The 18,280-nt window shown below is 41.6% G+C and overlaps 1 protein-coding gene across 2 annotated transcripts in view; it reads right to left on the minus strand.

The window, feature by feature from the left end:
• DNAH6 (dynein axonemal heavy chain 6) overlaps window positions 1–18,280 on the minus strand; it is a 119,567-nt gene that overhangs the window by 74,288 nt on the left and 26,999 nt on the right. For both annotated transcript variants that reach the window (XM_083592576.1, XM_083592577.1), the window contains 17 exons: window positions 17,816–18,011; window positions 17,280–17,444; window positions 16,744–16,857; window positions 14,701–14,826; window positions 14,460–14,615; window positions 12,786–12,947; window positions 11,723–11,860; window positions 11,460–11,627; window positions 10,665–10,813; window positions 9,977–10,084; window positions 7,903–8,458; window positions 7,628–7,750; window positions 5,908–6,090; window positions 5,053–5,196; window positions 3,012–3,233; window positions 2,272–2,419; window positions 994–1,151 (listed from right to left, as the gene is read on the minus strand). In XM_083592576.1, the coding sequence (XP_083448702.1) occupies window positions 994–1,151; window positions 2,272–2,419; window positions 3,012–3,233; window positions 5,053–5,196; window positions 5,908–6,090; window positions 7,628–7,750; window positions 7,903–8,458; window positions 9,977–10,084; window positions 10,665–10,813; window positions 11,460–11,627; window positions 11,723–11,860; window positions 12,786–12,947; window positions 14,460–14,615; window positions 14,701–14,826; window positions 16,744–16,857; window positions 17,280–17,444; window positions 17,816–18,011 (3,016 nt within the window). The remainder of the gene's footprint in view (window positions 1–993; window positions 1,152–2,271; window positions 2,420–3,011; window positions 3,234–5,052; window positions 5,197–5,907; window positions 6,091–7,627; window positions 7,751–7,902; window positions 8,459–9,976; window positions 10,085–10,664; window positions 10,814–11,459; window positions 11,628–11,722; window positions 11,861–12,785; window positions 12,948–14,459; window positions 14,616–14,700; window positions 14,827–16,743; window positions 16,858–17,279; window positions 17,445–17,815; window positions 18,012–18,280) is intronic.

The raw sequence follows: 18,280 nt of genomic DNA on the forward strand, positions 1-18,280 counted from the left end.
GAATAGAAGTTTAGAGATGTGTAAGGCAGGCATAGGCAAACTCCAGGCCTCCAGATGTTTGGGACTACAATTCCCATCATCCCTGACCACTGGTCCTGTTAGCTAGGGATGATGGGACTTGTAGTCCCAAACATCTGGAGGGCTGGAGTTTGCCTATGCTTGGTATAAGGTATCATGATGGATATGTGTTCCAGAAAAAGGTGGGGAAGCCTTTTTTGGAACTAAAGGGGGGCGTATTGTCATAAAAAAAAGAAATAATAAAATTAAAAACTGAAATGTGTAAGAGAAAGGATGAGCAAGTGAATGCTGGAATGTGAAGCTTGTGCTTTTCCAGAGAACCATGAGAGAAGGACAGAACAACATGTACGCAGGAGCTATTGCTATAACTTGAGGACAGAGGAAGAGGAGAAAACTAAGAAAGTTGCTATGCCTTGTGATTAAATCAGTGGAAGCCAGCAGAAGGAAGTGCTGCCATATATTGACATAACTGACCCTTTGCTTCCCTTTGTTTGGAAGTGTGCCATCCCTCAACCACTCGCTCGTTGAGTTTGTGCCACACTGTCCTTGCAATGCCTAAGTAAATGTCCTGTTCAGCTGACAATTGGAGTCTGGATCTTACTGACCCGATAGGCTGAACCCACAGGGTATTGGGGGTAAGGAACTGAAATATACTCAGAGTTGAGTGTTGATTTCATGCTCTTTATTTTAGCTCATGGTAAACAGTGAGTGAGTGTGTTTCCCCCCAAAACCTCTGGCTATATATACATTATTTACACAATGGGTCCCGCGTGATTGGCTGATTCAACTCCCCTCCTGGAGCCTTATTGGGTTGCTCCTGCAGGCCAATCAGGTTGCTGCCTTCCAGGATCCCACCTGCCTATTGTTCTAGGAACCAAGCTCAGCACATAACAGGAACCTCAATACTTTCCCAACAGAATAGATGGTACTCAGATTATAGCATTCACTGTCACAACCATCTGAAGGCAAACTTGCCTGTATTTCCTTCCAAAACAGTTTCTCTCTGTCGTAGAACCCTCCAAAGTCTTGATACTGTCGTAGTAGCTCAATAGGGGGCTGAGAACCATAACGATCCAATTTAGGCATGTTTAGATCGTCTACAAAAATGACAACTCTTTTTGTCCCTGGTGCTCCTAAACAATAGAAAAGCGGAGAAACCACTGCTGGTAAGTTTTTCCCAAATAACAAAATTAATACACAATAGCACCGAGTTTTTTACACTTCAGAAATTAGCAGGCTTTCAGTTAAACTGAAATGGAACACTGATTATTATTAAGTTTATTATTTCATAGTCTTTAATTTGACTATGGCAAATATTAAGTAAATTAAAGACCTGAATAATGTGGCAGAATGGTTGAAATATTACAGAAGTAAACATAAATGCCAAAATACAGATTGACTGTTGTCCTAATGTTGAAAGCAACAGAATCCTTTCTGGATGAATATGCAGTGATGCATATTCTTTACTGGAACCCCTCGTGTTTAGGCAATTTTATGCAATTTTTATCCAAAGCCCCACTCAGACCTTGTGTGGGTATTCAGTATACCTGATGTGACTGTATTCTTAGATAATGCACTTGATTTAGATTTAGCGCTAAACAAAGCAAATTTTATATTATTTTATATTATTGTACAATTTATAGGAGGGAGATATATGTATCAGTGGCAGGGCATGGGGTAGTATGCACAGGAAGGAGCAAAAGAGGATGAATGAAATATGTCCATAACAACTTCAGGTCAAAATATTGTTTCACTTTTCTTTGGGTACAGTATGTGAAGATATGTTGCATTTCCCAAATGTCAATGCTGCCCTCCTGTGTTAAACTGAATGGAGTACATCAGATTATAGCCTACATCAGGTGCAGGGAAGCTCTGGCTCTCCAGATGTTGCTGAACTGAAATTTCCATAATCCCGGGACATGTTCTGTGCTTGATGGGAGTTATAGTTCAGCAGTATCAGGAAGGACAAAGATTCCTCAACCCAAGCCTACATTTAACTAAAAACCAACAGCTTTAAAACTGAAGAACTCTGAATCTTCTTTCTTCCTGCTGCTTCCAGGTGTAATTATTTAGCCTTATCTCTGGGAGAATTCTTCTCCATAATTCTGCAGGAAAACCATAGGTAATTTGGGAAAATTTACTTTGCACTAACCTGTTGTGGAGTGTTGTTGAAATCAGCAAAAAGAATGAAGAGTTGATTACAGGAATACAGCCAACACAATTTAGACAACAAAATATATTAAATCTCTTTACCTAAAATATTTTTCCGTTTCTTTTCTAATTTGGATTCAATAATCTCCTGTGTCCTTATAGATGAAGTCTGAGCAGAGAAATTTAGGTAAACGGGAACATAACCAGCTTCCTCTTGTATTCGGTTTAGCAGTGCCCTTGCAACTACAGACTTCAAATGACAAAAAAAAAAGTATAGCAAGCAACAGTTCATTATACGCACAAAAAATCATTGCAGTTACATTCGGAAATATTATTAGCTCCTCATAATGAGTAGAATTCTCCGCTGGACTATACACAGAGAAATCTAGATTTGAGAGATTGTTCCCTGAACAAGTATTTTGAATTTATGCCACCGAAATTTACCACTATCAAGTTGCTAAGTCAGCTAACGATGAGCTTTTTCATGGTCACTGGATTTAAAAAATTGTGCGATCTGAAAATTTTGATGGCTTACTTTTCCAAAACATTAATCAAACTTGTTAAATAGCATCATTTTGTTTTGGAACCTATTTTTCCACTTTTACTCTCATTATTAGATCAGAAGATAATTAGACGATTACATAAGTAATTTATTCAGTGCCTCTCCCTACAACATTATCTACCTATTCTCCACTCTCTCGAGGAATCTCTATAGATTTAATTAAAACAGTGCCTTAACTAATGTCCCTTAAAATTACTAATTAATAACTTGGTGTATTTGATGTTTGTGGATTTATATAAATGATTCAACTATTTTGTTAAGCAACCAAAAGAAATCTCACCTTGCCAACCCCAGTTATCCCTGTGAACAACACAGAATGTCTGACAGCTAGCAATTTTTCCATAAGAAAGCCATAGCGCACAGTGTCGGTGGTAGGAACAAGCATTTCAAAAAATGGTACAGTGTGACTGTATTTAAATGTAGGTATAATCCGCTCCCAAGGATCCAGTCGCTTTGTCTCAAAATCAATGAAAAGACTCCACAAATCACCAGAAGTTGGAAGCTAGGAAGAAAAAATAATGACATTCATCCTTGTCAAGAACTGGGAAGAAGGGTTGGAATACATGGCAAAAGGGCCGGTTGGTCTTACCTGAAGCATAGATTTGATAGGTATCAAATTAGGGAAACAGCTCTCTTTGTACAGGCATATAAGGGTTTTGAATTATTTTGTCAAATGCATGCATACCCTGTTCAGAATTTCTCCCTGATTTCTAGACCTGTGGACTACTCTTCCTTCAAGACAGGAGCCGACAATTATTAGCTTGGGATGATAGGTAGAAGCAGGGGTTGGTGGAAGGGTGTTATATATAAAACTGGTTTCTGAATTTTAGAAATTTTAATATTTTAACGACTGTTTTCATGACTGTTTCACTAGCTGTATTTCACCCTCCAACGATTGTATAATAAAGGGCAAGACAGAAACTTTACAAATAAACAAATTCTTGGGCATCTTCCCACAATCATGAAGACCGGAGCTTTGTTTTGAAGCGTAAGGCCTTCAAAAGGCACTCCATGTTGTAGCCTTATTGGAGTTCACCGACTGGGTCTGCGTTGCTCCGGGACAGGAGGAAGGAAGTCAAATGACACCGAGTTGGTTCAAAGAGAGAGTTTATTCTGCTCTCCGGATAGCAGAAGGCACTTGCGTGATCAAGTCCACAGCAAGTCCAAAGAAATGACAGGTTTCATGCAGTATATATATCCTCCAGGCACCCTCTCACTCCTCCCCTAGGAGCCCAACCACGTCGGCCTGCGTATGCAGGTTGACATCACATATGTTCCTGCTCTGGTACTCTCAACCATAAAAGGATCTTCCTTCCTGTACTTCTGACCATAAAAGGGTCTTCCTCTTCCTACTCTTATCTGGGACGCAGGGGTCACCATTTCCGAGAACACACTCTGGCGTTATTCCCAGACGTGGGTCTGCGCGTCTTTGTGGTCAGCACACAAGGTAAGGCACACACGCATCATCCCTGCTGTACTGGAACTTGGCAAGGTCACTCATTGCCGCCACGGACTGATAAGGGAGAGAGCTTTGTTCTTGTTATGGATTTGCTCAACGGCTCAACTTTATGCATTTTAGCTAAGGAAAAATAGGGATTTTGGTGCAGTTTAAAACTGCCTGCAAAGTCAGTTTTGGGGTTTTGGGAAACCCATTCCTTCAGTGTTAGAGCCCAAACTGCACATTGTGAATCGCAACAGAAGTTATTGCTGCTAATTGCATTTATTTGTTGCTTCTTGCATAAAATGCCTCAGAGTTTCATCACAAAGATATTAAAATACAATTGACACAAAGAGCTCATCCTTCAATAAAATAAAAAGGACAAATCCTACTCCAACCTGCTAAAAGATTAACACAGGCTCTCATAATATATAACCCCCAATTAAGAGCCAAACACCTGGGAGGACAGGAATGTTTTTGCTTGATGCCTAAATCTGATAGTGATGGCACCAGGCATATCTTTCTCCAAAAGGCCTCCCACAATCAGAAGCCACTACTGAGAAGGCCTGTTCTTGTGTTGCCACCCTCTGCACCTCCCTCAGAAGGGACATGGGTGATAAACATAGGGTCCAGTTATGAAGATTCACGGATATTCCTTCACACCTGGAATTCATGAATGAATTTTGTAGGTCACAAAAAGTTGGGTTTAGCTACCCAATTAAAAAATGAATTGTTTGCGGGGCATGTCTGACTCCAAGAGCACTTGTAGAGGTGCCTCTATACAGGCTGCATTCGAAGAAAAATTCTTCCTGCTCTTCCAGATTACGCCACTCTCACAATCACTATAAATGAAAATGTGTAAGCAATGTAGTATGCTTCATACCTTGGCATCTGGGTTATCTTCAAACTGCTGTCTTATAAATGTATCGAAACCATCCCAATAGTTCTCTGTTAAATTTCCACCAACTGACCACAAATAACAGAAAACAAAAGTCTGGCATACAAGAGAATTTAACCTAGATTGTTCCTGTACAAAGAAGAAAAGGAAAATAAATACTTTTTTAAAAATACGTGTACTATTTCCCCCAGATCAAATTAACATACAGAAAACTCCAATAATCTGAATGAGATAAATTTAAAATTCTCTTTCTTAAAAAATAATATGCTATTATACCTTAGCAGGTATAAGCGACATAGATATGATATTTTCTATTTAACTTGATTTTAGAAATTTTCGTGTTTGAGGGTTTTTATGATGTGCTTATCATTTAATATATTTATGATTAAGAAACCTGAGCTGCAACAATTCTATTGAACTCTCATCCACAAGCTGGAGTTTCAGATGCCTGGTCAGATGACCAGAATGCTTCTCAGATAATCAAAAAATAGATTTTTAAACTGAGATTTTAATTACGGCCTCGGTACAGTATACCTGAAGGAGCATATCCATCTCCATCGTTCTGCCCGGACACTGAGGTCCAGTGCCGAGGGCCTTCTGGCAGTTCCCTCACTCCGAGAAGCCAAGTTACAGGGAACCAGGCAGAGAGCCTTCTCGGTAGTGGTACCCGCCCTGTGGAATGCCCTCCCACCAGATGTCAAAGAGAAAAATAACTACCAAACTTTTAGAAGACATCTGAAGGCCCATATAGAAATAGTTATTTAAAAGAATAACAGGATATTGATACTGATGTCTTCCCCCATAATCTACAGACACAAGGAGTAACGTAAATAGCTATACCATTGACATATTGGGACCTCCCTTCCCAAGGAGCAGTGATTCCAGTAAACAGCAGAGAGTTGTAACTTTACTGATGTCCACTTGAGATATAGCTTGCGAACACTTTTTGTGAACATATTTCAGGCCGCCTTCAACGTAATGGCAAAACAAGTCAAACAAGTATGTTCGTGTTTCCTCATTGAACTAAAAAACAGAATAAATATTTGTACACAGTTACTATCTTATCCCACTTTGAGAAGTAAGTACAGCTCCTAAAATGAAAGCATATTTGACATATTAATCCGTATGTGAAACATACAATTCCCCCTCACCCCCTCCCTTGGATGGGCAGGGTTTGTGACACCGCGCAGGCTCCTGGGACTGGGGAGCCACCCACCTTGTTACAGGGAGGCCATTGCTCCGCCCCCCTCTCAGCAGGCCTATGGGCAGCCAGCTGGGGGTGGGGCAAGGACCAGCAAAGGACCGATGCTCTTCAGCCCAGGCTCACTTGTTTTTCTTTCCAGGTTCACCTGCCCAACCCTCCCTACGTATAACATGGTCTTCTTTTCCAGGCTAACCTATTGCTTTACAGGTCAGCGGGCGCTGCTATGGTCGTAAGATGGTTGCTATATTCAGAACCGGGAAGGAATTTTCCTGCGTTGGCAGCTTTCGCCTTCCCTGTAGCATCTCGTCACAACTTTGATGGTTTTAGGCCTTGGTCGGTATTCCATAGTCTATCTGTGAGTCGGGGGCAGCATATTGATGCACCCCTATGCGGCAGCATTTGCAGGGCCTGTTAAAGGGTTGATTGTGGGGGTCACTGGCCCTACAGCGGCGGCATATAGGTCAAACTCTCGGCTAGGTGAAGTGGGAGGGCAGGCTGGGTAAGTTCATGCTTTCCAGTCCCCTCCCACAACACCTGATTGCCCTGCGCATCCTCAGCCCCTATCGGGCACGAGAGGGATACCTTCCAAGACCTAAGCCAAGGTTCCTACACCTGAAAATAAATAAAGCAGTAGCCTAATTTAAACCCAGGGGACGCGGGTGGCACTGTGGGTTAAACCACAGAGGCCAGGACTTGCCGATCAGAAGGTCGGCAGTTCGAATCCCCGCGACGGGATGAGCTCCTGTTGTTCAGTCCCAGCTCCTGCCAACCTAGCAGTATGAAAGCATGTCAAGTGCAAGTAGATAAATAGGTACCACTCTGACGGGAAGGTAAACAGTGTTTCCATGTGCTGCTCTGGTTCGCCAGAAGCGGCTTAGTCATGCTGGCCACATGACCCGGAAGCTGTACGCCAGCTCCCTCGGCCAGTAAAGCGAGATGAGCGCCACAACCCCAGAGTTGGCCACGGCTGGACCTAATGGTCAGGGGTCCCTTTACCTTTACCTTTTAATTTAAACCCATACGTTGTTGTCATGTCTCATCTCTTCGGTTTGTGGTGGGCTCCAGGAACAGGGTTTTAGTGCATGGGCTTGCAAATCACTTTCCCCAGTATTGCAGTGCCCCATGCTGACCAAAGTGGAGCAAAAACAAAGCCACTGAGAAACTAGAGGGTCTGAGCATGTTTGAAAGCCTCCAGAAGCATTAAAAATATATATTTTAAAATATTGCTCCAGGAAGCAACCTTTGCCTCCTGTCCACAGCCCCAGTGAGGTTTCAGAACCACAGAGCGTTGGGTGTCAGTTAAAAAGAACACTGAAAGTTTTCCCTTTTGCTTAAAAGTGCTTTTGCAAAACCTACTCTGTCTTCAAGGCCTGCCATCCAAGTCTTCACATATGGGATCCACTTCAGTTCCTCAGGATCAATGTAGACCATTCCGCATCGGCTAACTGTAGCAGGTGAAGCAACCCTCAAGTCTTCCACCTGAAAGTCATGGATATTGCATATTTCTGCTTCAGTATATAAATTTAAAAAGCCACAAGCAAAGATGCAAATAAATAGTGTGATATCTTTGTTCCAGTTATGCACTGAATGAAGAATTAGAAAAAACATTTGAACTTGAGAAAGAAAAGTACCTCAAACATCATGTGAATGTACGGTGTGAGTTTGATTCTTTCGCTGTTAGCCAGGCAAAGCATCTTGTTATCATCCAAAACGGTGTTTAGGTTTTCAATCCATAAGGCATCCACAGGTCCATCGCTGATTATCCATTTATGATCTTCAGAGGTGTCAACCACAGCAGCTCGAACGCTAAGAGCCATCAGGCCATCTTTCCACTCCAAAGTTAAATTGTTAACCTCACCATATAGTTCACCCATTGTAATTGATTTAGGGTTCAGAACATATGTTTTAACAGGCTGGTAGAAAGGGTTTTCTTCACCCGCTTCATGCAACGCTGCAAGGCTATCTGCCAGAACCTGGTAAACTGTAGTTTTCCCACCTCCGGTTGGTCCAACGAGCATGACACCATGCCTTACCAGCATTGTTTCAAAAAGTTGTATGACTTTATGAACCATGGTATCTTCAGCCTGTAATCCTTTGGAAAGCATGACATCTATTATTGTTGACTGTAGAGTTCCATAGTCATGCTCTGGTATTATGACTCCAGGAAAGAGGTCAGATATAATCCCACTGAAAGAAGTGAAAGCAAAAGCTTTATTTGATTAAAGTATTTCTATCCCATCTCTCCTACCCTCAAGACAATACTTAAACAATGAAGCAGAACAATAACCCACATTTTATGCAGCAAAGAGGACAGATTTGAGCTTACCTGTGAGTCCCCATTCTGTCCAGTGTGGACTCTACAATATATTCAGTTTCATCAACCGATTTCCCCTTTACTAGGAGGTAAGTAGACTGTTCCCACCCTGGAACCACAGGAAAGGGGGATTCCTAAGTAAACTCAAATTCCCCCATTCTTCCATGGATCCAGGATGGGGCAATCTTGCAAGTAAGTATGCATAAACCCAATGTACATCAACAGCAATGTACAGTGTGACTGAATTTGGGAGGTGCTGCCTTTGGGGAAAGGGACCTCCCAAAGGTAGCATCTGTTGATGTGTACGGAAGGTGTAGGACTGACTTCCACATGCTGACCCTGCAGTTGTCCATAGAGCAGAGATGGTTGTACTCTAGGGAGTAAGCAATACTACTCTCAGAGGTTTCCACTCTTTGGGCGTGATATCGTCCTTCAGCCGCATGGAGATGGTTAAAATGGGCTACTTTACTCAGAGGGAAGACTAGGGTTGACTGAAGGAAACAAATATGGCCTCGCTAGAGTCATTGGTTCTGGAAATGTAAACATTAAGCGTCCTCTTCCTTTTGCTTGGATGGAACGACCGAAATCGGTAAGACAATTTGAACAGTGGAACTGGAGCTGATCTCTGGAATAAAGGCAGAATCTGCCTTTGGTAGACTTAAACAATGAAAACAGCAGGATGGCAGAGTAACAGATCTTGCTAAATAGGAAGGCACGCTTGTAACTGTGACAACAGCTCCATCTGGTATGCAGGCTGAGACCCTACCTGCCTACAGACTGTCTTGCCAGAGTGGTGCATGCTCTAGTTATCTCCTGCTTGAACTAGCGCAATGCGCTTTACATGGGGCTACCTTTGAAGGTGACCCAGAAACTACAATTAATCCAGGATGTGGCAGCTAGACTGGTGACTGGGAGTGGCCGCCGAGACCATACAACACAGGTCCTGAAAGACCTACATTGGCTCCTAGTATGTTTCTGAGCACAATTCAAAGTGTTGGTGCTGACCTTTAAAGCCCTAAACGGCCTCGGCCCAGTATACCTGAAGGAGCATCTCCACCTCCATCACTGAGGTCCAGCTCTGTGGGGCCTTCTGGCAGTTCCCTCACTGCGAAAAGTGAGGTTACAAGGAACCAGGCAGAGGGCCTTCTTGGTAGTGACGCCCACCCTGTGGAACACCCTCCCATCAGATGTCAAGGACATTTTTTATGTTATAAACAAGTAAGTTTAAGTATGCAAACTGTTGAAAATTGTTGTGTAGTTAATTTCTATTGTCATTTAATGATTATCTTATAGCATCCCTACTGGAAATAACGGAAGAGTCATATTCACTTATGGAAAAATAAAGATTCTGTGATTAATTAAAGAAAACGCTAATTTACTAAGAAATGTACCTGAACAAAACAGCATCATCTGTAAGAAATTTTGGAAGGTTGGAATCTCGTAATGCTCTTATTAATACAACATCCTCATTCAGATTTGGATTCTCCCTCTTTAGTGACCTACAATTATAGAAACATTTTTTAGCATATATTAACAGAATTATGATTACCAATAAAATTTATTTTTAAAAAATTGGTATGCATATTTTGGTTGCAGAACTGCATCATTAAATTTGCAGGAATGCAACTATGGAAGAATAACTGCATTTCAGTTTATGTATTGGTTTAGAGCATGTAGATTAAATAGGTTCACATTAAAACGTGAACAAATTTATCCCCCTGCCCCACCCCATCTCTAGCTCCACATAACCAGGAGCAGTCTCATTTCCTGCAGCATCAAGATATTTTCACATATACAGTCCACAGAGGTTTATCTCAGAAATTAAGAGAAACAATCAGTGCTAGAGCTTTAATGCCACAAAGAACTTTAAATGTTTAACAGCCCATATCTGCAAAAAATTATAAAATTTAGATACAATAGTAGTAGTGTGGCAGTTTTTTATTTAAAACAAATAGGACCAACAAATAAGATGTATACATTTCTAAGTTGGGTAAGTAAATAAAATGTTTATATGTTGGGCATGTTGATAAGTGAATATCCAAATTAAAATTATATCTCATGCAGTATGCAGATTCTTACCCAGCCATGACCAAAACAGATTTGACAGCTCTCATTCCAAAATCATAGTGGTCCTGTTGAGAAAGCTGCTCACTACACAGTTTGTACATCTGAGTCATCTTTCTTGCAAGTGTTTTACTTGATTCAAATCCTTCTGAATACAAAATAACCTAAAGTACAAAAAAGGTATGTGGTGTGTTCTTACAAAATAAAAGAAAGTTTAACTATCAGCAGAGCATCAGTAAGTGTACAATGTGACTCCAAGAGAAGGCTCAACAATATGCAACTGAGATGGAACCATTGGTCTTATCCGAAAGGTATTTCTACCTGAGTGTAATGATGTGCTAAAGGGGGTTAGTGCTCCCCCTAGTGCAGGGGTAAGCAAACGTTTTTAGTAGGGGGCCAATCCACTGTCCCTCAGACCTTGTGGGGGGCCAGACTATATTCTGAAGGGGGAAAAAATGAACGAGTTCCTATGCCCCACAAATAACCCAGAGATGCATTGTAAATAAAAGCACACATTCTACTCATGTAAAAACACGCTGATTCCCAGACCGCCTATGGGCCAGATTTAGAAGGTGATCGGGCCGAATCCGGCCCCCAGGCCTTGGTTTGCCTACCCATCCCCTAGTGCGTAAACTAACTGTTGCAAAGAAGACATAATAACAGAAATATGAAAAAGAGATCCTGGAGTAGTTTTCTCCCCGATGTTCAACTATTGGCCACCTTAAAGACAACTGTTCCAGTTCGTTATTCCCACGTTGTAATTTTCTGCTCTCAAACACTTTCTGCATAATCATATATATTAAAAGGTACCTCAGCAATCAAAGCATAGTTAGGAACCATCATTGAAAATGGCCTGAAAAGTGCTTTCAGATTGTCAGGTAATTCTGTCCGTCCAGCATAGCCGGGATTCATTGTAATGAAGGCCGCACAAGTCATCACCAATTTTATTTCACGTCCCTCAAACATAAACCGAGAGAGCTGTTTGAAAGAACAATTTAAGAACAATATTACATTGTGAAAATTATTAAGACCATGAAACAGAGCTTCTGTTATCCAGAAAACACAGAAATTACCTTAGCAGCTTTAGCATTCCTAATGGTTATCAACTGTTGAGCAATAACAGATAGAACTTCAATATCAATTCGGTTGAATTCGTCAAAGCAGCACCATGCTCCAGATTGCGCCAAGCCGCTGAAGAAACGTCCCATCATCTGGAACAATAGTTCATCTTAGTTAACATGTCTCAGTTATCTCTCTCCAAAAGCTGTGATTTCAGGCAATAAACTCTTAAGGCATAGAGTAAAAGGAGTGTATCTCTGTTGCTAACAAGCACTGGGTTATATGTCCTCAGTTCTCTCCTTCTGGTAGCGCAAGGCATGAACCAAATACTATATAATTCTGCTCTAAAACCGATATAGTTATACCATTTACTACAATGGTATGATGAGATCCGTAAATCATCAAACATAAAAATAACCATAATGACTCAGACAAAATATCATTGTTGTGGTTTGTGTAGCTTAAATATGGCTTAGCTGCACACCTGAAGGTGACCAAGCTCACAAACCATACTTGTGGCCAACAAACCGGGATTTGAAGTTAGCTTGGCTAATCTCTGCTTCAGTTAACTGTGGCTTATTGCTACATCTGAATGCTGTATCCTGCTTTAATGCTAGTTTGTTGTGTCTCTCTACACCTGCAGCCTGCCTGGTTATGGAGAAGCGAGGGAAGAGAGGACCATGAGCCAATCAAAATAGGTATCCTAAGTCCAGTGTGCCATGTGCAACATAGCTGGGTGCCCAGGGAATTTCATTTGGGATATATCCTCAAAAGATGCAACAGTTGCTAGTTAGTTTATCAGTAAGGGCAGTGTTGGTTGTGAAGACACTATTCCATTACAGTCATCTTGCCAACAGTCATTAGTGGTACAGTCCTACTGGGTTTTTTTAAGCACAGGTTATACTTCCTCTCACAATCCCATACTTTACACCAACCATGAGCTCAGCATCCAACGGTTATTGCAGCGTCTGAAAATATTATTTGTTAATGGAAATTACAAATTGCAGGAACTTCATCAGCTCCATCAACACGAAATGCAACAGAACAATAAAGGTGTTCACATATCATGCTCCATACCTTGTAATCCAAGCCATCTGAACAGTTAAACACAACACACTGGATGGCAAGCGCTTTTGCGAGGTCTTTGGTAGTTTCTGTTTTGCCAGTGCCAGCAGGTCCAGCTGGGGCTCCGCCGAGGTCAAGTTGCAATGCTCCCATAAGGCAGAGGTAGCAGCGATCCTGAGTCAAAGTGTAGAAAGTTACATATGCATAGACAGTGAACAGTGCTATGAAATTATGTCCTAATTAAAATAACACAATTGTACTGCAGTATAATCTTCAGCAGTTTGCACATTCCGCTCCTAAAAGCTAATAGCTTTAGTACGTATGAATTAGATCACTAAAAAAAAGCTCAGCCATTGGGAACATAATTCACTGAAGATATTTGACATATGGCCCAACACCAGTAGAAACTATTCCCACAAATTTCTATCAATAATGTACAATCCTAAGTCACTATAGACCACGGTGTGCCAAATGACTTCTGGACCACCACAAAACTTTATGACTCTTGCCTCTACATTGCAACATCATGTAAATTAGGAGGAACATGTGAGGATGTGACCCAAACATCCAAGAGATAATCCTGGTCCAGCCCATTCAGAAGTGTGGTTTTTTTGCCCAACCCAGTACCTTGAATTGGGCCTGACATTAAACTGGTAACCAGTGCTGGTCTTTAAAAAAGCTGGATGTGAAGATTCTGACTTAAACACTTCAGCAATCAGCGAGCGGCATTGCGAACCAGCTGAAATTTCTGAAGTTACTGTTGAACAGTGCTGAAACTGCTCAGGATTCATGCACTAAGCAAGAGGGAAATCATAAGAGCCAGTGAAATCTGCCTGGCACCTTCAGGGACAGGCTTTCAGGACCAGGTAAAATGTACCTTTTTCCCACACTTTAGATAGTGTTGTTTTGCTGTTAGTGTAGTGCTGTAGCTTTCTGCTGCTGTTATGAGGGGGGGGTTCTTTGTGTGTTTTTATGAACTGCACATGTTTTTGTGTTAATGTGTTTATATTATAATGTATTTTTGTTACAATTAGGTTTTTAAATAAGTTATAAGTCACTTGCAGACCTTTTTGAATAAAAAGCAACCAACAAGCTTAAATAATAATAGCAAAAAAAGAGTTAATTCAAATAAATAATAATATTTGGAGCTTGTTCAAATCATAATTTAATATGAGATGGTTAACTTTGTTCAAAATTTTGCGCATTGTTCAGCTATAGGTGGGGGCTGCTTTTGTGGAGAGTTGAAGGAGACATGAAGAAGCCCTGATTCCACTACTTCACTTATTTTGTGACCTCACCATCTTACTGGTCTAAACAGGTTTCCAGGCTATTTGCTGTGCTTCACCTGCAAGAGCAGGCTGAACAGACAAACTAGTGAAGCAACAGAAATTAGTTCCACGGACAATGATGTCTCTACTGTGTCACCTTCAAATCTCTTAAAAATTATTATTAGTCTACAGCCCTAGAGAAAGGTAATCCTGAGTTGACAACTTATCCATGCAATACCTTTTCCCCCCCCATAAGTGTACATGATGCTGTAACACATGTTTATATGTCTATACAGAACAGTTTTTAAAAGCAATGTTATGTAAAGGTGAACACTATTTGTTAGCAGTATCTAACAGAAAGTTCCAGTTTTCGCTTACATTTCATACTACATGCATGAGGTTGAGGGCAAGGTCTTACCGTGAGTGGGGTTATCACTAATCTTGGACATGCACCCAAGTATTCGTAGGCATAAGTGTACTGGGATAAAGCCATTCTGGCTACACAGTTATCCAGATCCAGGTCCCAATAGTAACGCAGTTGCCTTTGCCAATCAAAGTTGTCAACAGAATCTACCTTTACAGAGAATATACAATGTTTATTAGAGAATATACATTTAAAACTGTAACTGCACAAACATCATTTAAAAATTGTAATGTACCTTCTGCTTTACAAGTTCGGTAACAATGTCTCTTGCATGCACATCTATAGTTATGAGTGCTGTTATGATGTTTCTGTGGAGCTTGGGAAGGATGCCACGAACTAGTGAAGCCAATGCATTTAATCTCTATGAAAGGAGAAGAAATCACAATGTTAGGAAACATTTTGCTATTTTACTCAAGACAGTAACGTTTCAAAATAAAAGTGCTGTATCTACTGCTAATGTAAGTAGATTTGTTCCAAAAGGGGGAGAAGGTGGTTATGAATATTTTCGTCAGCAATGGCAAGTGCATCCGGGGTCAGGTAAAAACATTTTACTGCCCAAGGCAAAGGACAAGATGCTGCCCCCATTTCAGAAATAGAAGATGACTGGATTAGCAGCTGAATGATAAGACAGCATCCTCCTGAGATCAGCAGACCAGCTTAGGAGGTACAGGCAAGCTGTCTTCCAACATCCTGCCACCACTCCGTGTCCAACTTCTATCACAAGGGGTGGCCAAACTCACTGTGCCTAATGGAAAAGCCAGCCCCGTGTTAATCCTATTTCGACCATTTTTTTAAAGATCATTGCAACGCCTATTAAGGAAGCACTGCTGTCACTCTGAACAGGCTTTGTTAGCTATCTGTGATGTCAGGACATAGCCAACTCAGATTGACTGGCATAGTGGTTTGATATCACATTCACAATATGACCCCTTACTGTCTGGGAAGTAGAAAGAAGCCCTAACCGGAGAAAAACAGACAACAGCAACAGACGGGAAGAACAATTTCAAAGAAAAGTCAGCACTTACATATTTAAGAATGAGAGGAACAGAATATTGAAAGAGATTAAATGTTATGGAAAGATAAAGTGTTGTTATTCTGAATAAGTCAATGGCTCTTTGAGCCAAGAGCTGCATTCCAATTTGGAAGAATAGTTTCGGAATGAAAAATACGTATTTTTTGAATCATCACCCAACATTACTTTGCATTAAAAATATCACACGTGGGCACTAAACCGATAAAAGGTGTCTTGTGGTAAAAAGGCATTATCCAGGAGAACTGAGTTTAATCATACTTTGTGTGTTAACTGGCTAACCCATTGCAAGGTGTGTGTGTGTGTGTGTGTGTGTGTGTGTGTACACACACATACCAGAAACTCAGGATACCACTGGATGAATCTGATGGCATAAAAACTTATGCCATAATACAGGGGTAGGCAACCTGTAGTCCATGGGCCACAAGTAGCCCATGGGGGTCGTTTAAACGGCCCCCGAACCAAGCAGACCGCTCGGCGAACCCCCGCATGCTGTGCTAAACCGCCGCAGTGCGGAGCAGGGGCTTGCTTCTGCGGTGCCGGAAATCACATCTGCGCAGATGTGATCCAGCCCACGGAGCGATCTCCACAGGAGTGAACCGGCCCAGGCGAGGTAAGCCTTGCCGACCCCTGCCATAATACATTTGTTCATCTTTAAGGTGCCACAAGACACTGCTGCTTTTGCTGCAATAGACAGAGAGATCCTAACCACAGCCAGGGAGCAGCAGGAGACAGGAGAGTACCACACTGACCAGGGCAGTTGTGCTGCAATGTTAGGGCCCCCACCACATTAGGGCCCCCATCCCCATCAGTGGCACTTCTCTCCACCAGCAGAGGCCAGCAGGTGGAAACCTACGCAGCATCTGCCTGGGCAGCATCATGGCCAGCTCCCAATGTCCCTTCCTCGTTCCTCCATTACCCCCACCCTTTCTAACCATGTGTTCCACCTGTATCACTGCACACTCCACTCAGCCCCCTCTCACTAGTTGCCCCTACCTCCCCACTGCCAAGGCATATCCCTATTCTTGGGCGTGGTGGGGGAGGCCAAGCCATTGCCTCTCAAGGGCCCCCTAATCCAAAAAACCTTTCACTCCTCAACATGAGAGGGCAGTTAGGGTTGCGCTCTCACGTGGCCATCTCCTGGAAACTGCTACCCGGGACAGTTAATTTGCCTTTTAAAATTATGTCAAACAGCTCCATACGATCAGTTTCAAAAGAAATCCCCCCCCCCCCGGTATGAACACTAACTTCAAAGTTTTCCTTTTCAAATTCTTCCAAAGCTTCTAAATGATCCTGTTCCTCTCCTTCTAAACACTGAGTCAGATCACGGCACCACATGAGCTGAGAAATGGTCAGCACGACCTGTGTAAAAACAAAGCAAAAACAAGGCAGAATAAAGGTAGAGGCATCCACAGATGAGAACTGCTTTCATTAACACTGTGCTCCTCCTTTTGTTACATAAATCCACTTCGAATTTCTGTTCCACAAGCGTCTTCCTGCTTGGTGCTCTTGTTGAACAACTATTTTGCATGGCTCCCATTGATTTCAAGAGGGCTCATGCAGGAAGGTGATAGTCTTAGTCTGTGTCAAATGGTTCCCAACTCTGGTTCAGTATAAAAGCAGCAGCATAAAGTAACCAGGTAAGCTCCAAGTAGAAGATACTTTGGAGATATATTGAACTTTAAGCCCATAACCAGTATGGCCTCAAGACAAACACACACCCCCGCCGCCACACACACACACACACACCCCACCGCCATAAAGCAGTAACTGAGCCTGGTTACCTGAGAAGGATGTCCAGCAACAACCCAATGTACTCTCTCCTTCGTCTGATAATCAGCAATGGCAGCTTTGCTCAGGCGTCGAAGGGAAGCGAACATTGCTTCTTCAACCTTACCAAGCCAGTCTTCAACATTTCCTCTGGCTTTAAGTCCTTTCCCTAAGCCAACCTAGAAAGGCAAGTCTTGCACTTACTATGAGGGTAACTTGGTGTTTTTTTTAACTGATTTCTCCTTAACTGATTAAAGACACAATGAACAGTCATTACAAAAACCTTCACGCAATGTAGTTTTCAAATATATATAAAATACAGAATAAATCAAGGCAACACTAATAATCGTATATCATGAATTATAAACATTGAATTATAAACACTGTTATGCTGCTTGCTCAAGTCATAAAATTCATCTTATCATAATGTGTATGCATTACATACAGAGGAGCAATACTCTTTCTCTCCCTCTCTCTCTCTCTCTCTCTCTCACACACACACACACACACACACACACAGGCATTTTGCTTGAGTTAAATAATTGCTTACCCTCTCACCTTCTGGTGACAGCATTGCTAAAATATCATTGGTAAGAACCTTTTCTTCTCCTTCAGCTGGAGCCATATAGGCAAATTCTAGTTTAGCGATTGAATCAAAGCACTTCCTTAAGTGAGGCTGAACAGCTTGAGGATTGCGAGTCTGAGCCAAAATCTCCAAGAGCTCATCATTGGATAAAAAGTAAAATCTGTTTGTAGATAATTTTGAAAGTATTAAAAATGCAACTATTTTTTCAGAAGTATTTTCATCTGCTAAATTTCAAAATATATTCTACACTGAAGTTGTGAGCATAATTTGAGGCAGCAGACTTAATTTGTCTTAAAGCAATTTCATTCATTTCTGTAAAACATGCTTTTCTATATATGTATTTTTAAAAGCCTGTGGATTAAGTAATTAAGTTGTGCACTATTTCAACAAGCACAGTAACAAAAGAGTCATGGGCAGGGAATAAGTGGG

This window comes from Podarcis filfolensis (assembly GCF_964270895.1).
Source record: "Podarcis filfolensis genome assembly, chromosome: 17".
Lineage (NCBI taxonomy): Eukaryota > Metazoa > Chordata > Lepidosauria > Squamata > Lacertidae > Podarcis > Podarcis filfolensis.